Genomic DNA, 21,616 nt, shown 5'->3' on the forward strand with positions numbered 1-21,616 from the left:
TTTTTTTGGTTTTTCGAGGTAGGGTCTCATTGTGGTCCAGGCCGACCTGGAATTAACTCTGTCGTCTCTGGGTTGCCTTGAACTCATGACAATCCTCCTACCTCTGCCTCCCAAGTGCTGGGATTAAAGGTGTGCACCACCACGCCCGGCTGAGATTTTTGTTGTTGTTACTTGATTGCATGATTTTGAGCATGAACTTTGTAGATGCCATCATTGTTATGCAATATCAAGAGGTTAACAGGGCCTAAAGAGAGGGCTCAGCTGTTAAAGGACCTTGCTTACTTACAAACCCTGACAGTCTGGGTTTGATTCCCCAGTAGCCACATAAAAGCCAGATGCGCAAAGTGGTACATGTATCTGGGCTTTTTTTGCAGTGGCAGGAGGCCCTGGTAGGCCCATACTCACTGGCTCTGTGTGTCAATCTCTCTCTCTATCTCTCTATGTATATGTCTCAAATAAAAATACAGTTTTAAAAGGTTAAATATACCAAAACATGAGTATACTCCCTTCCTCCCTCCCTCTCTCTCTCTCTCTCTCTCTCTCTCTCTCTCTCTGTTTCTCATTTCAGTGTCTTTCCAGTTTCTGCTTTTGCTAGTGTGAGAAAAGTACTCTGAGAGCAAATCCAAAGGGATTGTGTAAGTCCATAGTTAATACAAAAGTAGTCACTACAGGTTAAAGGTGCTTGCTTGCTTGCAAAGCCTTATGTCCTGGGTTCAATTTCACAGAAACCATGCAATGTCAGACAGGTGTTTGTTGAGACCCTGGCACATCCATACATGCATGTGTGTACACATGCACACACATATGTAAGTTAATATTAAAATAGTCATTAAAAAAGAAACGAGGACTGGAGAGCAGGCTCAGTGGTTCATGGTGTTTGCTTTCAAAATCTAAAAGTCTGATGGCCCAGCTTCAATTCCCCTGTACCCAAGCAAAGTCAGATGCACAGGGTGATGCATACACATGGAGCTCATTTGCAATGGCAAGAGACCTGGGCTTACCCATCCTCACTCTCTTTCTGTCTGCCTTTCTCCCTGTCTCACAAATAAATAACTAAAATTATTTTAAGAAAAGAAAAAGACTAGGGCTGGAGAGATGGCTTAGTGGTTAAGCGCTTGCCTGTGAAGCCTAAGGACCCCGGTTCGAGGCTTGGTTCCCCAGGACCCACGTTAGCCAGATGCACAAGGGGGTGCACGCCATCTGGAGTTCGTTTGCAGTGGCTAGAAGCCCTGGCGCAACCCCCCCCCCTCTCTGCTTCTTTCTCTCTCTGTCACTCTCAAATAAATAAATAAAAATAAACAAAAAAAATTTAAAAAAAAAAAGAAAGAAAAAGACTTAAGGGAAATTGTGTTTGAATCTGTGCCATAGGAGCAATGATATAAGATGAGGTTCTCTAGCAGCAGCTACGATGCTTAAAACCAGGACATTTGTAAACTGTCCAAGAGGGATTTGCCAACACCCAAGAAGGACAAGCAAGGTGAGCAGAGAAAACAGCTCTCCACTTCCATGCCACCCACAGGTGGAGGGACCTCGCGGCTCCCACTGCACAAGGGCACATCCACCTCCACAGCCGAAGGACACAGGACCAAGTGGGAGCACCCATCCTGGAAGATGGACAGAAGGTTCTCAACAAACCCTCACAAAAGTCAAGAGCATTCCCAACAGCCAGGAGCCTGATGGGGAATCATTCTCAGGCATTCTTCAACACTGTGTGGGGCAGGGAATGGGAACATTTTCAGGACGAACAACTGTTCGAAAGCTGTCCTGGGTGTTAATCAAGCCATCTTGGGACTTCTATCACAGACCGTAACTTGCCCCAAAGGTCCTGTTTTCACTTTGATTTAATGATTCTTGCTGATAGTAAGCTGCCGTCCTCATCCACACAGGTCCCAAGCTGGAGGCTGAGCAGGTTCCATCTGCTGGCTCTGGGTAGCCCCTCGAGGAGAAAAATCTCTCCAAAAAGGAGATAAGCCTTTCTTTTTTATCCTTCCTGAAGTCTCTGTCCAATCCATCAACAACTTCAATAACCTTGGTCCAGGGCATTTCCCAAAGAAGCTGTAACCAGCTGGGGTTAATGAACTCTCCCTACCATTAATTCCTGGGAGAGGCCATTGGCCTGAATTGTTAGTTAATTACTCTTCTGTGTACAGCTTCATAAAGCAATGAAACTCCCTTCAGGATGCAGGAAGATGGTAATGGGGGTCATCAGAGGCCATTAATTTTACAAATAGTTGGTTTGAAACTGCAGTGTGTTCAGAAGTCACTAGCTCACAAATCTCAACATGGTCCTTGCTGAGTTGAGATCTGAAACTTAACAGGTTTCTGTAACTTGTACCCACAAAAAGTTACACATGTGCACAATCTGGCCAACATGCTCATACACTCCCGTAGAAGAGAATACATGCTCTTGATAGCCTTTAAATAAATGATTTCCCCCTGAAGTTGGCAAGAAAGCCATAATGGAGCCAATTCAAGATACATAGTCATTTCCAACGTAAGAATCTCTATTAAGTAATTGCTTAGTCATTGAGTGGTGAGTCTCCCTCTCGGAAGCCCTGCTCTCCCCCAAGACAGTGTCACTACAGGGAAGCTATGTACCAATGCGCTTTTGCAGGGAAAACTGAGGGTTGTTGCCATCTGTTGGTGCTGGGTGCACCTGCTTGACTGTGTCCAGCTCAACACACCCCCAGGCCTCCTCTTGCCCACAAAGCCTCTTCGCTCGCTAGCACTCAATTTTCAGGTATAGGAAGGCTCAGCTGCTTTCTCTACCCACCCAGTTTAAAATTGCAAAAACCCTCCCTTCCCACACACACGCTGCCTTCCCTCCTACACTTCACCTGTTTCTTCACAGTATTTTACCATACAAAATAAACTGTACTTACTTGATTTTATTACCCTTCCACACATACACTCGCACCTTACAATGTTAATTCCTTCCATGAGGGCTAATGCTTTGGACTGTTTTGTTCACTCTCCTTAGTGTTTGAATGGTGTATAGCAGACATTTTGCTTTTCAGTGTTTATTGGATGAATGCACAGTTAGTTGAGTACATGACAGGATTACTTTGCTGGCCACAAGTCTCTGATTTCCCACTGTAGTCACACTTGTGCAGGGAGGAAGACCTCTTTACCAGAAGTGATTCTGAAAGCTAACCCTTCATACTGCCCAGAAATCAGATCCACAAAATCTATCCCTGCTTAGAGCAGACTTAACTGTGAATGAAGCACACTCCCACGAAGGCTCTGGCTTGATACAGGTAATAGAAACCGTTACCACTGGCCCCACTGTGACACGCTGCCCCACCCATCCTATGGCAATAGCAAAGTCATAACCCCACGGAAGCTTCTGGGATTCTATTGGGTGGTTCGGTTCCAGTGGGAAAAGATTAGACTCTTCAGAAGCTAACTGACTAGGGCACAATCAGGAAGGAAGATTCTACAGCAGTAGAAGGAAGGTATAGTTTGTTGAAGAAATGGAGAAGAAGAGGAAGCTATAAGGCACAGAGAGGCAAACAACATACTTCTACTTGATTTCCTGGGCCCATCTTAATGCTGATGTACCTCACTTGCTGTCCAGCTTACGTATGCCAGTGGCTAGAGAACAGTGATGGCTTTTCAGGGCAGCGGTATACCTACCTCCATGCCCTGGGACCCTAAGGAATGCAACAGGACTTAGATAAAAGGGGATGTAGGGACCGCTGACAACCTCTGTCCCTTCCTTCTATCTTGTGCAAATCTCAAAATTGACTCATTTTGGCAAACAGCCTGAGAATATATGCTTGCAGGACATGTATTGATATTTCCAGCACCATCCATATGTCCTCATTGTCCCCTCCTGGTGAGGAGTCCAATCAGGGACAGAAGTTAAAGGCTGAGCTTTGTCTTGTCTAAATCCGAGGGTTTAGAAGGAGAAAACCAGCTCACTTACTTTTTATCTGGGGATAAATAGAGCCATTTTCCTAGCTCATAAATACATCTCTGCTGGCATTTCAGAGAACCTGCAATGGAAGACCAGGCAGAAGACGAGCTAGATTATGAGTAAGTAATGGTAACTATACGAACCACATCCAGGCAGCAGGGGAAGAGCAGTTCTACTAGTGATACCTTCACTGGTGTAGTCTCACTCTCCTTCCCTCTGCCATCCACTCATCTTCCACTGCACTTTTCTCATGCACACCATTTCTTCATGAATAGGAACTAACTAGTTTCCCATTCAAGCCAGCCCTTCCAAGATAAAACTATATTTTCCAATATCATACTTCATTTCTATCCCAAATAAAACTCTGCATCTAGTACCTTACTCTTGGTTAAGAACCTCCAAGATGAGCCAGTGAATCAATTTACATACTGATGGAGAAAAGTTTAGTGAGAGCCACCTGTGGTCTTTATGGTCTTCTTTCTATACTATTTTAAAGTTATCATTATACCATTCACACTTTAAAAAAAAAAAGATACTTGTATTTCTTAATGCTGTGCCTAGATTATATATACATGCCCAAAGAAATGGCCCTCCTGGTAGAATTGCAAGCAATGTAAGAAGCAAGTGGAAAAGAAGTAGAAATAGAGAGGGAAGACTGAAGTCCTAATATGGAAGTAGAAATCTCTTTTGTCTCTGCAGAATGCGAGGCTAAATCAGAAGTGAAATAGATGCCTAGATAAAAATACTCAATAAAAGTGTATTGCATAAGCAGGTTTTGAGAACAATTTAAGAAAAGGTTGCCATGGGAAATAATTCTCACCGACGCAAGGCTATTTAAGGAAGCAAAGCTTCTCATAAAAGCAGAGTGGAGGTACATTGTTATCTTGTGCATGTGGGAGGAGAAAGCCTGGGAAAGATGCCCCACAATGAGTTGAGAATTACTGAAACAGACTGTACAGCATGATTAAGAAATATTTTCCAAGAATGAAAAGGAGAAAGGATGTCCCAGAGAGAGCAAGGATGACGAGCTACATGGCTTCTAGATAACCCCTTTGGCCCAGTGGTTTTGTTCTTAGGAAAACCAGCCCATGTTCATTTGGCTATAGGTCAGAAAAAATGGAAATCTTAAAACTGGCCCAGTCAAAGAGGAACATTATGAGTTTGAACATGGACCTTGAAAAGGATATGCAGAAGATAGATGAAGCAAATCAGGAACTTCTTCTCAAAATCCAAGAAAAAGAAAATGAAATCCAGAGGTGAGTCTGGGGTTTTATGAGAGTTCTCCATTGGAAAGAAGGGGTGAACAAACACGATTCAATTTTGTTGTTTGCTCGAGAGACATATATCTTATATAGAAAAAAAACTCCTTAATTTGTGTTGGCTGGAATATGCAAACACAGCAAGTTATAATTAGACTATTTGAAAACTAAGCAAGGTTGCCCTGAGTTGAGAGAACAGTGGAGCATTGGGTAGAAGAATAAAGCAGATCTTTCTTTGCATGTCTTGGAAGTGACCTGATTCTATGGATCCAGGAAAGAAGGGTTTCCAACCTGAGTGTCATGCATAATAGTCATTAAAGTGCCCTTGCTACTGATACCTGAAACTGACAATCATGGGTCCTTACATCATGCTTGCTCCACCCAGGCTGGAGAGGGAGACAACCCAGACTGGAGACCCTGCAGAAGATGAGGAGTGGGAGAAGGAAAACTGTGTGGCAGTGGAAAGGGAAAATGCCCTGCAGGAACTGGAGGAAGAATCAGCCAGACTTGTAAGGGGAAAGCTGGGAAGAGCTACTCCGTAGGCTTCATTCTTCACACTGACACACATCTCCTGACAGATAAGCTGATCTTTTATGTATAAAGAATGGTCAAGTCAAATTTCATAATGTCTGTGACAGAATGAAGAGCTCCTATCTGAGAATGGGAGGAAATGAATGGAGGACACAGTTTGGGGTGGTGTTTAATATTGGGAAGCCTCTCAGTATTTCTAGCTCTGGTGAGCTAGTGCTCATTTCACTTATAGTTTGGCCTCAAGATCTGCTTACATTATCCAAGTGACATAAAATGACTGCAGGAAAATATTTCTGGGGTGAAGTGGGTAGCAATCAAGTGAATAAGAACAGATAGAGTTGTCCCAATGCAGACTTATACTTGGCTTCCTTCTCTCCAGGAAAGGAAGAATGAGACTCTGCTCCACAGTATATCAGAACTTCAGAGAAAGGTAGGACAGGTCTCTGTGGTCCTTGGAATGGATCATGTGTCAAAAGCAAACAAACCAACCAACCCTGAATTTGAAGTGAGTCTTACTCTCTGCCCTACTCTCCTGATGCTAAGTTTTGTGTCTAAATTCTACATATATTCTCTGCCAAGAATAGGGCGGGAGGAGTGGATGAGGTGGTTAGTGATCCCTGAGCTTGTCATTCTATCACAAGAGAATAGACTCCGGCAGACAGTCTGTTCAAGGAGTTGACTGGAATGGAACCATTATGGTAAGAGGTTAATTGTACCTTCAGTGGAGATTTCAAAGCGTGCACACAGACACACACAACTATGCTTAATCCCCAAAGATTTTCCTTCCTTTTCTAGGCTGACCCCTGCCTCACACCTTCAAACATTACAGCGAACTTTCAGTTGCTATCCACTCATACCTACGCCTGCAATCCTGGGTAGGCCAGCTAGAATTAATGGTTGAGGGAAGTGCTCTTGACATGAATGAATGCTGGCTCTGGCGACAAGACTACTGAAAAGATGAAGGTAGAACAAAGATGAATCCACAAGACAGTGTTAGGGTCCATCGCCTTGAAGCTTTTACCATGCCTCAGTTATATACACACACACACACACACACACACACACACACACACACACACACGGATGCTTTTCTCTATTTTTTAATTAGTGTATGTTTTTATTTGAAATATATCTTTTATTTGAAAATGTAGATTTCAAGGAAATCACAAAAGATAGCCAAGAGTGAACAAGGTGACCTGGACATAACCCCGGAAGAGTCGATGGTAAGTGCAGAAGCAATCCTGAAGGGGTCTGGGCTGTGTGACCAGGAAACAAACAGGTTGGAAACAGTTGTCAAAGCTATGATAAATTCTCTGTCCTTTTGCCAAATCAGACAGAGTCACTAGCCTTTGAGCTCTCTTCCTCTGCCCTTTTCAAGAACTTTTCTCTGAAGCTGAGTTTTGTTCTCCCTTCTATTGAAACACTCAAAGGTACACACACTTTTGAGGCAGGTGAAGTCGCTCATTTAAAGGCTAGCCCCAGCACTTAATCAGGTATGTGAAATTCAGTTAGGTAATCACTCCCTCCCAGCCTCCGTTTGAGGATTAACTGAGTGTTCATAAACTTTTCCACCTGGTGTGGTGGCACATGTCTTTAATCCCAGCACTTGGGAGGCAGAGGTAGGAGGAAATCTGCAAGTTCAAGGTCACCCTGAGACTGCAGAGTGGATTCCAGATCAGCCTAGGCTACAGAATACCCTACCTTAAAAAAAAAAAAAAAAAAAAAACCATATATATATATTAAATTTCCCTGAGTGTGGTAGTTTGAATCACATGTCCCTCATAAATTCATGTGTTCTGAATGTTTGGCCCCCAGCTGATGGCAATTTGGGAGTGGTGCCTTACTGGAGGAGGTGTGTTCTTGGGAACAGACTGAGAGGCAACCTCTTGCCAGAGCTCAACTCACTCTCTTATTGCTGTTTTATACCTGATATAGCAAGCAGGTGATGTCCAGCTCATGCCATGGTGTCCCCTGCAATCATGAAGTGTCCCCTCAAGACTGTAAGCCAAAGTCAATCCTGTCCTCCTGCCAGCGGCTTTTGATCTGGTGCTATGTCTCAGCTAGGCTGAAGTAACCACAACATGGAATGCTCACCAAGTCACTGTATTAGTCAATGTATTGACCTCACATGATGCCTGCTGGGTAGTTGAACAATGGCTCTCTGCAGACTGGACAGTCTGAGAATGCAGAAGCTGCTCAGTCCATGAGGCTGGACGCCTGGATGCCGCAGGGGCCCCAGTCTGACACTGAAGGCCTGGAAGATTCCTGGAAAGCCACTGGTCTTCAGTCCACAGTGGGAAACTGAGGACACCAAGTTCTGATGGCAGGGTCAGGATAGATGCACTCACCACTGTAGGGCACAGGTGGACAGGAAAAAGGGCCATTTTTTCCTGGCATTTCTTTTTCTATTATTTACTTATTGGAGAGAGACGGAGAGAGACAGAGAGAGACAGAGAGAGGAGACAGACAGAGAGAGAATGTGCACACCAGGGCCTCTAGCCATTGCAAATGAACTCCAGACTCAGATGCCACCTTGTCCACCTGGCTTACATGGGCCCTGGGGAATCGAACCTGGATCCTTCAGCATCGCAGGCAAGTACCTTAACCTCTATGCCATCTCGCCAGCCCTCCTGGGATCTCTTTATAGTCAGGCTGGCACCAGAAGAGCTGCCCACTCTAAGGAAAGAACTTGCCCTCAGTTAATCCCTTCTGGAAACACCCAAGAGGCATATCTCCTACGTGATTCCTGATCCAATCCAGTCAGCAACAGAAATTAGCTGACATGGTAACACAATTGTACCCTTTGTATCTCAGACTGAGTGAGGCTGTACATCAATCCAGAGACAGCATATCTCATGCCCCATTATCAATGCCAATCCAAATGTAATGTAACGGCCTCTGCTTGCTAATCATATCATACAATATCTACCATTTCTCTCACTGTTCCTCAACAAAGAATCCAGAGCCAACCAGAACCTATCTGGTCAAATAAACACGAAGTAGGGGCATTTTTGTCATCAGAAGGCAGATAAAATTCTTCCTTCTCCCTTTCTCTAGATCGCCATCTTTGTCCTTATCTAACTTCCTTTTACCTTGTGAAGCCCACATTACACAGTGTGTATGAAGAAGTCTTGGAAGAATTGCAGGCCCTGGCAATAGACCTTGAGAATGAAACTATCTTCTGCTGGCCAGTTTAGTATTGGTGGCCATAAAAATAGGCAGTCCAAAGCTGGGAAGTAATCTTGATTGGCTGTGTTTAGTCATGTAGAAACCACCTAGAAAGAAGGAAATGAGGGGTCTGGGAATAAATTGGAGTCAAGTGCCATAGGAGCACTGATTTTTCTTCTCCCAAGAGCCCTTCATCTGCCAGAACAGGTTTCCCTGGGGAAACAACCAGAATGAAGGATCCATGGTGGCTGTCAGGGTCTTAACTTTGTGAGAAACATCACTATGGGATCTATGATGGCTGTCAGCATCTCAACCTCTGTGAGAAACACCATTATGGGATCTATCGTGGCTGTCAGCCTTTGTGAGAAACATCACCATTATTTGTGACAGACCTAGCCCTTTGAACCACCCAATCTGTGGAGTTCTCAGGCAATTCCTGTGTGGTACACAGAGCATCTCTTTTGCTTCTGCCCCTCTGGCATGTTAGTAATCAATTCAGTCTCTTAACGGGATGTCCGCTTGGAAACCTTCTGAATCACACCATTGCTAAAAGGATAGCTATAGGACATGTGGTCACTGACCTTGATGGAATTGACTGGAGGAGACACAGCTGTGTAAAGACTACAGATGTCAAACACTTTCATGAATAAAAGTGAGAAAGTAGAGCTGAAAACAGATGCAAGCATAGCATGTCTGTCCTACCTCAAAACTGGCTCCAAATACGCTCTTGCCTCCATCTGTGACCTCCGTTCTCCATGCTGCAGGCCAGCACAACTGAAGTGACCTTCCTACTAGTTTTCTGCCTCTCCTGGTTCTCCAAAACAACCCACCTTTCCGAGCCAGAGAAAAGACGTTCTTTTGAATTACAAGACAGACTGTATCATTACATTGCAAGCCTTCCCTTGACAGCACACTCCAATCAGAGTAAGGAACCCACAACCTCTCACACCATCCTCTCACCCCCCCTACACCAGCATTTAACCCAGCCTCCTGTGAAATTAATCTGTTTTATTCGCTTTGATGTGTGTGACATTATCACATTGACTTATTTGTTATGTCTTCCCACAAGAATTTTAGTTCTCGTAAGGGTAGAAAGCCCACCAGTCTTTAGCATAGTGGTCAGTCTATTTACAGAGAAAAAACAAAGAGTGAAGAGAGAACACAGGAGGGCTGGAGAGGTGGCTTAGCAGTTAAGGCGCTTGCCTGTGAAGCCGAAGGACCCAGGTTAACTCTCCTGGTCCCACATGAGCCAGATGCTCAAGGAGACAGAACATGAAAAGTTGCATATACACGCAAGGTGGCACATGCTTCTGGAGTTTGATAGCAGCAGCTAGGGCACTGGCATGCTGATTCTCTTTTCTCTCTCTGTCTCATAAAAAAGCCCACTCTGTTGGGCTTACCTCAACAAAAAAAAAAAAAAAAAAATTAGAAAAAAGAACACAAGGAAAAGGAGGGCAGAAGAGATGGTTTTGCAGTTAAAGTGCTTGACTGCAAAGCCAAAGGACCCAAGCTCAATTCCCCAGGGCCCATGCAAGCCAGACGCACAAGGTGGCACAGGTGTCTAGAGTTTGTTTACAGTTGCTGGAGGCCATGGCAGACTATTCTCTATCTCTCTATCTTTCTCTCTCTCCCCGCTCTCTCTCTCGATCTCTCTCTCTCTCTCATAAATAAAAATTTTCAAAAAAAGAAAAGAAAAGGGAAAAGGAAAGCCAATTTTTCAAGATCTATGTTATTTCAAAGAGGAAAAGTTGGGAACTCAAGTTCCAGGTACAGGCAGCAGCAACTGCTTGGAGGAGAGGAGAATGTTCGCCCAGCTGCAGAGGGCACTGGACACACTGGCTCCTCCCATTGGCATCAGCAAGCTGGGGCTGTTTCCCAGAAGTGTATACCCTTTGAGATAATGTGCCATTCTCGGGAAGTGTTCGTTTGTCACTGAGTGCCTGTCTCCTCTCCTTTCCGCAGGTGAAGTTACAGCAGCTGGAAGCTTCCTGTGCAAGCCAGGAACAGGAGCTGGTCAAGGTAACGGCAGGGACTTCAGGGTCGGTTCTCCCCATGATAAGGAACAGGATTCTCCTTCAGTCTAATCTAACCCCCAAAAGACTGACGGATCAGCAAGTTCCAGTCTCAGAGTCACATGGGTCATGCAGGGGTAAGAAAGGAAGAGCAATCCAATCCCCAACGTTCCTTTTGACCTCATATCTCCACATATTAACATCTAATCTTCTCCCATTTGTGCTGGAAAATACGGTTATTTATCCTAAAAATAATGAATTTATACGTAAAGACTACACTTTGAATCTACAACATGGGAAGAACTTGCACTGCTCTATTCTCATAGCAATTAGCTGAGACAAACTGAGCACACAAATTTGGTTTCTCAGGTAACGGAAGATTACATATTTGTGTCCCAGCTCTGTGAAGATCAGGCCCTCTGCATCAAGGTACTGCTTATGGGTCCAGATGTAGCAGAAGGATTATTAAGGGACAGGATGCAAGTCACAGGCTATTTAAAGAATGCTACCTAGAAGTGTGGTGACTCCTCAAGGTGTTATGAAGAAACCTTAAGATTATGAGCCGCCTCTACCAATGTCATTCTATTGTCCCTTGACCCAGTAACTACTACCTGGCTCTTCCAGGCTCTATGTTCTCAAACTATCGACAGAGAGCATATCTGCTACAGCTAACCCAGTCCTGTACTATAATGAAAGACAGTATGCGGGTGGGGCCTATGAAAGCAGAGGAAGTGGTGAAGTACCCTAAACATTCATGCTGTAGTCTAATAAGAAGTGTTTGTATGCTTAGGAAAATCGTGAAGTATCTATGTAGTAACTGTTGCCTCCTTCAATTTTCCTTGAAGAAGTACCAGGAAGCTCTGAAGAGAATAGAAGAAGAACTAGAGACTGGAGTCCTAGAGAAAGAAGTGTGAGTGTTAGCAAGCAAAGGTGCATCCTGGATTAGGGGAAACTCCAGCTCGGCAGGAGTTAGAGGGATCTCCCAGCCCAGTCCCTCTGGAAATGAAAGAGCCCCAGCGTCACATCTCTCCCCTCCCTTTGCAATCTGCTTAAAACTCCACCTACCTTCCTTCATAGTTTTATCTCATTATTTGCACTTGCATTACACCTAGAAATATGCATACTAAAAAGTATTGATGTCCAGGATCTTTGGTAAATTTCTTATATTTCACAGCATTACCCTTACTTCTCCCAAATGTACAGAAATCCAACCATGACATAGGCATGAAACTTACCCGTAGGTACATATATAGATACTGCGTTATGAAACTAAGAACCATACACTGCATTGAATTATGGAACATTAAAAATTAGAAACGAGGGCTGGAGATACGGCTTGGAAGTTAAGACACTTCCTGCAATGCCTAAGAACACACGTTTGATTCTCCAGAACCCATGTAAGCCAGACGCAGTGATGCAAGAAGCACGCAATGTTGCACATGTGCACAAGGGGGCACACATGCCTAGAGTTCATTCACGGTGACTCTATCAAAAAATAAATTAAAATTTTTAAGAATTAGAAACAACAAATGAAGGACTCCCAAGTGAATCTTGCACATGTCCAGAGTATAAATGACATAAAAAAATTAAGAAAAAGCTCAATCCCATTTTCTGACCCTCTTTGTAAGTTAAATCTTCACACAGTGAATAAGAATTTTCATTTATTGGATATTTGGGGAATTTTTGTGTCAACAAATGTCAAACTATGTCCTCTAAGTAGGCCACATACAAACTATAGCCTAGAAACCAGGGTCCTAAGATGTGGATGTCCTCTATATTGAGGGCACCTTCAGGATAGTCAGGATGCTTCACCGTTAAGCTAAGATTCTAGAATAGGGTTGCCCAGTAGAACTTTCTGTGCCATCCAGTGGGTAGTTCCAAGACACATGATTCTTGAAAGATGGTTAGTGTGACTGAGGCGCTTTTTGGTTAATTAATTTAAATTTAAACAAATGTTGTCTGACATGAGACAACATAGCTGTGGACTGTGAGGCATTTTCAAATAGCCCTGCTGTCTATGAATATTTGAAGGCCACCTTCATATATCTTTTTTAGATCAAAAGTCTTAACAATGGACTCTGTGAGAGAAAAATGTAACAGACAAAATAAAGAGGTAAGTCCTCCATCCCTCCATGGTAGATCTTAGTGCTATTACCTTCTACTGGAGTTTCCAGAAATACAAGCCAACAGAGCCATACCCAATTTTCCTATGAGCATTTTACAACTATAATCCCCAAAGCATCCCAGCACCAGGCAATGACAACAGAGGAAAGCATGAGGAGCAATCAGCTTCCCCACTTCCAGTTACATACCAAGGTCAGATTCTTAAAGACCACAGACCCTCAAGGGGAAGCTGGGAGGAGCATGGACTAGGGTATGTGGCACAAAGGTGGGACAGATTCTTAAAGACCACAGACCCTCAAGGGGAAGCTGGGAGGAGCATGGACTAGGGTATGTGGCACAAAGGTGGGGAGACACAAGCACATACTCCACCACTCATCTGCCAACATTCATCCCAGCATGGTCTCAAACGGCTCCCAAGCACCAAGTGTCTGACACCATCCCACTAGAATTGGTCTGTGAGTCACGACACAGGCAGCGGTGCTTCTTCATGACCACGGGTAGCATCGGGAAGTCACCCTGTCACACGCAAAGGTCTGAGAGGGGCAGAACATTTGGATGGACAGCATCAGTCCTTCCAGCCTTGATGTCTTACAGTAATCAAGGCTAAAAGGTAAAAACTTCTATCGGATTCTAATTTTGTAATTTGAACTGGCTTTAAAGCCAAAGTTGCTAATCACCAGACATTTTATGGAGTCAAGGTAAACAGGAATAATTTCAGAATGAAGGCCCCATCTCTTGCTTAAATGACAATATCAGCCCTTGACCATTGTCCTGGGATCATCCAAATGCTTGGTCATGTTAGACCATGTTCCCATTGTCTCGAACAATTCATTCTGGTTCCCAAATTTGTTCCACTCAGCAAATGATCCTTCCAAAATCCAATAGACCCAAGCTTAGCATTCCCCACCACCTATCCCCAGAGGTTCATCAGATTGTTCCTTCTAACCAGCCACCAGAGGAGAAAGAGAGTTATCTGCATCAAGCCTAGTGATGTCTGAGCACCTTTACAGAGGATCCCCTGGGCGGCTGGCCATCGGCCATACCACTTCAGGTCCTTCAAGCTGTAGAACTGCATTTCCAGAAAGACTCTAATTCCAGTTCTGTGAGCTCTAAAATGTGATTAGAATTTTTCTCATTCTTGGTCTCACAAGGGAGTTACAAAGACAGTGAAATAACTGAGAAAATATTTTGGCAATCTGAAGAAATCCAGAATTTAGGCTTTTGTTGCTTTTCAAACTTATCTCTTGAGGGTTTGCTTGTGTGATATTCATGTCCTGTAAGCACCCCAGTGTCATGGGCTGAGTAGAAACCAAAAAGCCCAGTTCAGAGAGCTAAAAATGTGTATGTGTATGTGTGAGGACCCAGTTTTCAGATCTACACAAGACTAGGCACTGTAATGCCTTTCTGTAACTTAATTTATATGTGCCGGTCTATAAAGCAGTAACTTAAATAAGTAACAGTAGTAATATGTACAAAAAAGCCTATCATCTTCGAAAATTATGTGCAAAAATACATACAAAAGAATTTGAAAGATTTTTGTGAATTTAACACCTAACTGATGGCACACTGAATACTATTTGGCAGTTTCCAAAAATTGCTTATTTATATGATTCTTTTTCTTCTCTCAGTATAATTCTGTCCTCAGAAAGGCAACGTGGTTCAGTAAAAGGTAAGCAAAATATCTTATAGTAAAATTACTGGAAAGCTAAGCAACTTTATTTAGCCATCCTGGCAGAGAACAAAATGTTGACAAGGAGAACCTTGTTTGTGTGTGTGTGTGTGTGTGTGTGTGTGTGTGTGTGTGTGTGTGTGTGTGTTTGTGTGTGTGCATACACACACACACACACACATCAATAAGCTGGTGTCACTGCTCACATATAATGGTTCCAGTGTTATGACTTCTTGTCCAAAGATGATAATAGTCTTCACTTTCCTATGTTAGAAGCCAGCAGCCCAATAGTAGTGAGAAATGGGAATCTTGACTCCCAGAAAGAAATGAGGCTAATCTCCTTTTCCCAGTAACAGTTGGAATTAGCTTGATGCATGTGGTTTCCCAGTGGCATCAAGAGCTGGGACATGGGGAGAGAACCCCTACATACTAGGATACCACTACCCAACAGCAGATTGTAGGGAAAATAAGCAACCTTAGGATAAAAAATACTTTTAGAATTAAATAAGAATTCAAGATTTGAACACCTGAGTGGATATTAGTCTGGAGGGAAACATTGTGATACCCATGTACAATTAGTATTCATGAAGCCTCTATATTTTCAAGAAAATGTCAAATTATGTTCAATAATATCTGTTTAAGAAGGCATAAAAACACACTCAAAGTGGTATGAAATGTGATTTAGAAAGAGGGCCATCAAGATGGTTAAAATTATTGGTAAAGGTCAACTCCGATTGTCTGGAAAATTTGCTTAGAGAGAACAGCCTTCATACCAGGTAAGTGAAGTATTTCAGATTCCAGTATCTGTAATACAACCTTGCTGAGATAACTAGCAGAATTTTTCCCCCAGAACTCCTGGGCTACCCCTTTCATTTCCTAACACCAAAACCCAGCAGGAAATCATGCTGATAGACACCATGTTTCATTCCTAAGAAGTAAGTCATTAACTCCTGTACACACTCCAATAAGGGTATATCTCCTGAAAGGAAGATTAAGACTTTGCAGAACACACACACACACACACACACACACACAGAGAGAGAGAGAGAGAGAGAGAGAGAGAGAGAGAGAGATTTAAACTCTTATAAACTCTAAATAGAAAATATGACTATCTTTCCAACCTTAGGGTAGAAAAATTATTTTTAACCACAGCATGCAAAAGGCATTGATTGTACTTTTCTTTTGTTGATGAGAGAATTTAGAGGGCAGCCCACACTGGCCTTGAATTCATGATCAGCTTGTTTCAGTCTTCCAAGTGCAGACGTTGTGCCACCATGCCTGATTTAAGCATTGATTCCCATTTTTAAAAGGTTGAGAAACTAGACCTTGCTAAAATTGAGAACTTTTGTTCTTTAATAACTTTCAGTGTCTAGCCTCAACATTGTCACCCACAAAGGTGTTGGGCCACACTCATTGCTATTCTGGAATGCATGCTGTCTATAGGCCACAGGTTGGACACGCCTGCTTAAAGCAAGTGAGCCTTACCTGATAAAGCTGGAGGAGCACGAAGTAGTCCACATGGTAGAAAAGGTACCGAGAACTTATGAACAGAACTCTTGTAAATCAACAGAAAATCCCAACCTATTGAATAAGTAAACGGACCAGATTAAGGAAACACATCAGACCAAGAAACCCATGGGCAGATATCTAGTGTCATTGTTCATCAGGGAAGAGCAAATGAAGGAAGGCCAAACGAGATCTTATTGCAACCCATTTGGTTGTAGGAATCTTGAAAAATTCTGATCATCTCCATATTGGGGAGGATGTGGGCCCTCGTAAATATATACTTGGATGCAACTTTAGAAAATAATCTGCCAAAACAAAAACAGAGGAACAAGATCATTTTAGATAATGATAAATGCTTCAAAGAAAATACAGTGCAGTGACAGAGAGAGAATGACTCGCAGACCAGCCAAAGAAGAGAACAGTTAGTGGGCAACATTGGAACATCAGGGAGAAGGCAGACCCTTAGGTATGACTTAACACTTTGTTCCAAATGTCTAGTCTCTAGTTAACAGCACGTTGGCTTTCTTTTTCAGGATTTTTCGCTCTCTCTTTTTCACTACCCTGTTTTTCATCAGACTGCTGGGATACCTGATTTTCCATTTAAGCTTTATAAATCCTGACCTCCTTGTCAACACGCTGCCCAAGATACTGAGCAGGGACATCTTGTGGAAGCTCCACTGCTTCCTGTTTCCATCTCTAACACTGCAGACAGAAGACATGTTACCTCACTGATCCCAAGAGGCGTCCTTGCATGACGGAAGCCGAGAGGGACCCAAGCTTGTGGATGAGAGATGGTGGAACTTGTGGAGGGAAGGGGTTTTCCTTGGTTTTACCCCTTGAGGTTTGCCTACTTAACCACCTTCACTCTTGACATTGTTTACCCAAGATTAACCTTGACCAGTAAAGAGCTCTATGATTAAGACTCTAGAGCTTTATGAAAACGATAAATAGTGCATGATAGCAAAAAATGACTAATTGTAGAACTAGATGGATGTAGCATGAAGTTAGAGCTGATCAATGATTCTAGTAGATTTCAAAAATCTAATGAGACTAGATCTCTGAAATGCAGATTGCTCACCACTTGTATCAGAATATGAGCTTAAATTAACGTGTGTGTGTGTGTGTGTGTGTGTGTGTGTGTGTGATGTAAAGAATTCATCAACAAGTCTGGACATAGTGACATACACAGGTCATCCCTGTTACTCAGCAAATTGGAGCAGGAAGATTGTGATTTCAAAGCTAGCCTGAGTAACCTATTAAGACTGTCAAACAAAATTAAAAGTAGACAGCAAAAATAAAAATTCATGATTAGAACAGATAAGGGGTTCCAGGCAAGGTTCAAGGCTGGATCCAAAAGCCTCAAAGTAATGTCACTTCCTGTTCTTCTCTCTTGGAATGGGCATTGTCCTTCACTGCAAGATGGGTGCCAGCAGCCTAAGCCCCACTCCACCCAGTAAGGAATCTTAACAGAATGCAACACTCTTTTCAATACCTCCAGCAGTAAAACCCAGAGAACACACACTGGTCCACAATCAATGTGACCAAAAAGACAGACTTTCTGATTTGTCAAAGCATTGGTCACATGTCTAATTCCTTGCTAGGGGATAGGAAAGATAAAGGAGAGAAGTTAAGGCAGCCTGGCTTGCCGAGGTCACATGTATTGTTTCCCACAGGAAAACATGTTCTGGTTCCAGAGAAGAGGAAAGTGCTGCCGGACAGGCAGAAGTAGAAAACCTCATAATCATTAAACTCTAGCAATTAAGCAAGCTCTTAAAGATGTAGCTCACTCCATATGTTTTCCCACAAGCAAAATTTATAGCGTCTCAAGATCACAGACTGAGATACTGGAAAACTAGTGCAAAGAGCCCAGGATAAGAATCACATCATTAATCAAGTCTCCTAGAACTATTATAGTAAGCAGGAATTCTAAAATAAACAACATGAGACTGGTATAAACTCACAAATGTAGGGTAATCTCCCTGGTGGTCACAGCCCTTATTTTTCCAATTAAAACGCTGAAGCATCCGCATGTCTCATTAAGAGGATGTACTCAAACTCTCCCACCTAAATTGTCAGAAGCCTGGAGAGCTCCAAAGTTCACAGGCAGGAATGGCTCAGCCTGGCTTCTTTTAAAGGCCAGGAATGGAGGTTTCTTCGTCCATTGCTATTGCTTCCTAAGACCACACGGTGTCGCTGTTGAAAGTGATCATACACGAAGGGGTGGGATAATGTCTGGTCAAGAGAAAGAAGCTGTTAGTTTTATACGGGGACCAGAGAAATCAGAAAGGCCTGTTTCAGAAAACCTGGTGTGCAAACCAGGATCCTATTCACTTGCGGGACTTGTGGAGGCAGGGGGATCCAGCCTTACTGTTAGGCACAGCCCGGAGGGCACCACCATGCTTAGGGTCCCAGCCTGGGCTCTAGGTTCACCTCTCCGGTTCACATCTCTGGATCTGAGGTCAAGTTTACCGAGTCCAGATAATTCAAGCTTCTGCACATCTGGCCTGGCCTCACAAGCATACTTTTGGTGATTGAAGTGAGCTTGCTCTCTGAAGATCACACCTTTTTCATGGTCACGGGGGGTCTTTCCGCCCAGAGACAGCCCTTGAAACAGTCCAAGGAAACCCTGCAAGGGAGGCTCAACGGTGCCCACCTCTCCTCCCCCTCCCTCCCCACCCCCCCCCCACGCCCCTCGCCAGTGTCCAGTCTTCTGTAATGTCTGCTGGGAAGAGTTTAGTAAAAGGCGATTCCAAGCTGCCACACTTTTTCATAGCCAAAAAACGAATTCTATCAACTGTTATCAGCTGGTCTGTTTAGACGGCATTCGTATAGATCTACATTTCTTCTCAGTAATTATGGCTCAAAATGACAAGTTCATGTTGCTTGTATCTGGAGGAGAAAGGAAAGCATTTTTTAAAACCCTTCTCCTGTTATTGTTGCAGATATAAGACAAGGAAGACATCTGTCCTCGGAAAGGGGAGAAAAAGAGACAGATATATCAGGTGTTCCTGATGGGTCCTACAATGGAGAGAGAGGAGGGAGCCCCCGCCCCGTGGAATGTCTATAGGAAGTGACATCTGATCCAAGGTTAGGTTGCTAGGCTGAAAGGAAGTCACACACATACTGAATAAGCTACCCATGTGTCCGCAATGTCATTCTTCACTGAAGATTTAAAAGCATCTTCTAGGTGAGGTGAATTATTTAGTAACCAAACAGCAGTACCAAAAACTTGAGCAACTTAATCTCTTCAATTGTGTAGAGCTACATGACTGTGAATTTCAGTTGTCAACTTGACAGAGTTAGAATCATCACGGAAGCAAACCTATGGGCAAAAAAATCGGTGACGGATTTTCCAAATTAGGTTAATGGAGGTGTCAAGACCCACCTTATCTATGGGCAGTACCATTCCATGGGCTGTAGTTCCTGAACTCAATTAAAAACTAATAATGGGGCTGGAGAGATGACTTAGCACGGTTAAGGTGCTTGCCAGAAAAGCCAAAGGACCCAGGTTCAATTCCTCACTATCCACATAAAGCCAGATGCACGGGTGGCTCATGCATCTGGAATTTGTTTGCAATGGCTAGGAGACCCAGATGTGCCCATTCTCTCTATCTGCCTCTCTCTCCCCGCCCCTTTCTCAAATAAATAAAATACTTTACAATAAACACATGCATGCATTATTATCTACTTTCAAAATGTATCTACGATGTGGCCAGATCCGTCAAACTCCTGCTCCCATGCCTTTCCCTCCGTGAGGGACAGTGCCCCTCTACTTAGTCCAGAATGAACCTTCCTTCCTCAAACTGCTTCCGCTAGAATGTGTCCCAGTGACAAGAAAGTAATTAATGCAAACTGTTAAATTCTTTATGGTCCCAGGCTTCAGACCTCCGCCTCTGGCGGTTATTAGAGTGACAGAAGTCATTTGCTTGCAACGCAAGTATCAACTCTTTACTTCTATCCTCCTGAATGGTAAGGCACAACCCAAGACAGGTCTGCATGTTCTATTCCATTAGTTCTTCCCTCACCACGTGGCAGCAGAAGTCTAGAAGTGCCTGGACGCTGGTAGTGGGCTTCCATTGGTGGTCAATGCTACACTAAGCTGGGCTTGCTTTATGGCATAAGATGTGGCAGAATGTCATTGGCCAGCTACTGGCCAGCATTCTGCCACATCGTATAGCAAGAAACCAACACTCTCTAAACTCATAAAATTGTAACTTGAAATCATAAAAAGTACCTTCATGCATTTGAGTTTTAGACATTTGGTTTAAGAAAACATCAAAGATTTTTTTTTTTTTTTTGCCTTTCATGAATATTTCATTATCACTCTATTTGCTCTGCTCTGCCTAAGTGGAAGGATGCTGTGGAAACAGCTCGGAAGTTACTGTAGAGAATGTTAGTGCCGAGCACCAGTTTAACATCTATAGAATTGCCTCTTTGTGATTTAAAATACAGATAAATGTTGAGAACATGGGTCAGAACCCAGCCTGTGAGTATAAGGACGGAGTCTGCTTTGAAGGTGACATCACACCAAGTGTGTCTCAGCAGGTTAAGTCACAAAGTCATTTTCAACATATGAGATTACTGAAGGAGACTCCATAGCAGTTTACATGGTTTATGGAAGAAAAAGAAAGAAAGGAGAGGGGGTGAGAGAGAGAGGAGGGGAAAGGGTGAAATATTTGATTCCTTGCCAGTGTAAACATGTGAGAGCTGTTGCTGATTTTATGCCTTTTTAATTCCAGCTATCAAGTGGCCTGCCTTGAAGCTTAGAATGACTGCAGTTCTTACATTTTATAATTCTCAGAAACAATCTCTTAAAGTTAAGGTTCAGTGATTGGAATCGCTGTTTTAAACTAGCATCAGTTCTCGGGTATTTGTTGCAATTGTAGGAAAGGGGACATTCATGGGTAACATGAGGGTGGGAACCTCCCTGGAATCAAGCACAGGTTGGGGGGGGGCTACGCCTGACTAGCTGGCTGCGCTCGCATTTTATTCCTGAGGCTATGCAGAGGGACCAGGGAGCCTCCCCAAGCTGTCTCCATCATTGCAGGCCAGAGTGACTGGCCCTTCCTGAAGGGCACGCCCTTATTTGACCACAGCTGCACATCTTCGTTGTGAACAGTAGAGGACACTGTTCCCTGCACGTGGGAATCTCAGAAGCGGTTATGTTACCTCCCTAGACGAGACAAGCAGACCACATGCACCATGGTCTCTGAAATCAAACCGGCCGCGGTTTTCATAGATTTACAGTCTAAAGGCAGATATGAACATCAAGAGTACAGGCAATTGAGGCACATGACTACCAAGGGCTGTCAATACCTACCAATAGACTCTGGCCCAAATCAACAGAAGATGCGCCCTTACTAGAAAGATTGTTTTTAATTTTTTTTTAATTTTTTAAAAAATTATTTATTTGAGAGCGACAGACACA

At 43.4% G+C, this 21,616-nt stretch overlaps 1 protein-coding gene across 1 annotated transcript; it reads left to right on the top strand.

The window, feature by feature from the left end:
• The first annotated feature begins 5,032 nt into the window (after positions 1-5,032).
• Positions 5,033-16,920, top strand: Tmco5a (transmembrane and coiled-coil domains 5A). The gene is made up of 10 exons (XM_045157730.1): positions 5,033-5,175; positions 5,564-5,687; positions 6,089-6,139; positions 6,861-6,932; positions 10,840-10,896; positions 11,259-11,318; positions 11,735-11,799; positions 12,945-13,002; positions 14,642-14,682; positions 16,722-16,920. Exons 1-10 carry the CDS (start codon positions 5,036-5,038, stop codon positions 16,918-16,920), a joined length of 867 nt encoding a protein of 288 aa, XP_045013665.1. The 5' UTR covers positions 5,033-5,035.
• Positions 16,921-21,616: the final 4,696 nt, after the last annotated feature.

The sequence above is a fragment of the Jaculus jaculus genome, chromosome 8 (genome assembly GCF_020740685.1).
Source record: "Jaculus jaculus isolate mJacJac1 chromosome 8, mJacJac1.mat.Y.cur, whole genome shotgun sequence".
NCBI classification, from domain to species: domain Eukaryota; kingdom Metazoa; phylum Chordata; class Mammalia; order Rodentia; family Dipodidae; genus Jaculus; species Jaculus jaculus.

Bases quoted from the DNA above. Each gene is read 5' to 3' on its own strand.
- Tmco5a (XM_045157730.1), top strand. From the start codon at position 5,036: ATGGAAATCTTAAAACTGGCCCAGTCAAAGAGGAACATTATGAGTTTG. The intron at 5,688-6,088 runs GTAAGGGGAAAG...CCTTCTCTCCAG, and splicing joins AGGAAGAATCAGCCAGACTT to GAAAGGAAGAATGAGACTCT. The intron at 11,800-12,944 runs GTGAGTGTTAGC...TATCTTTTTTAG, and splicing joins GGAGTCCTAGAGAAAGAAGT to ATCAAAAGTCTTAACAATGG.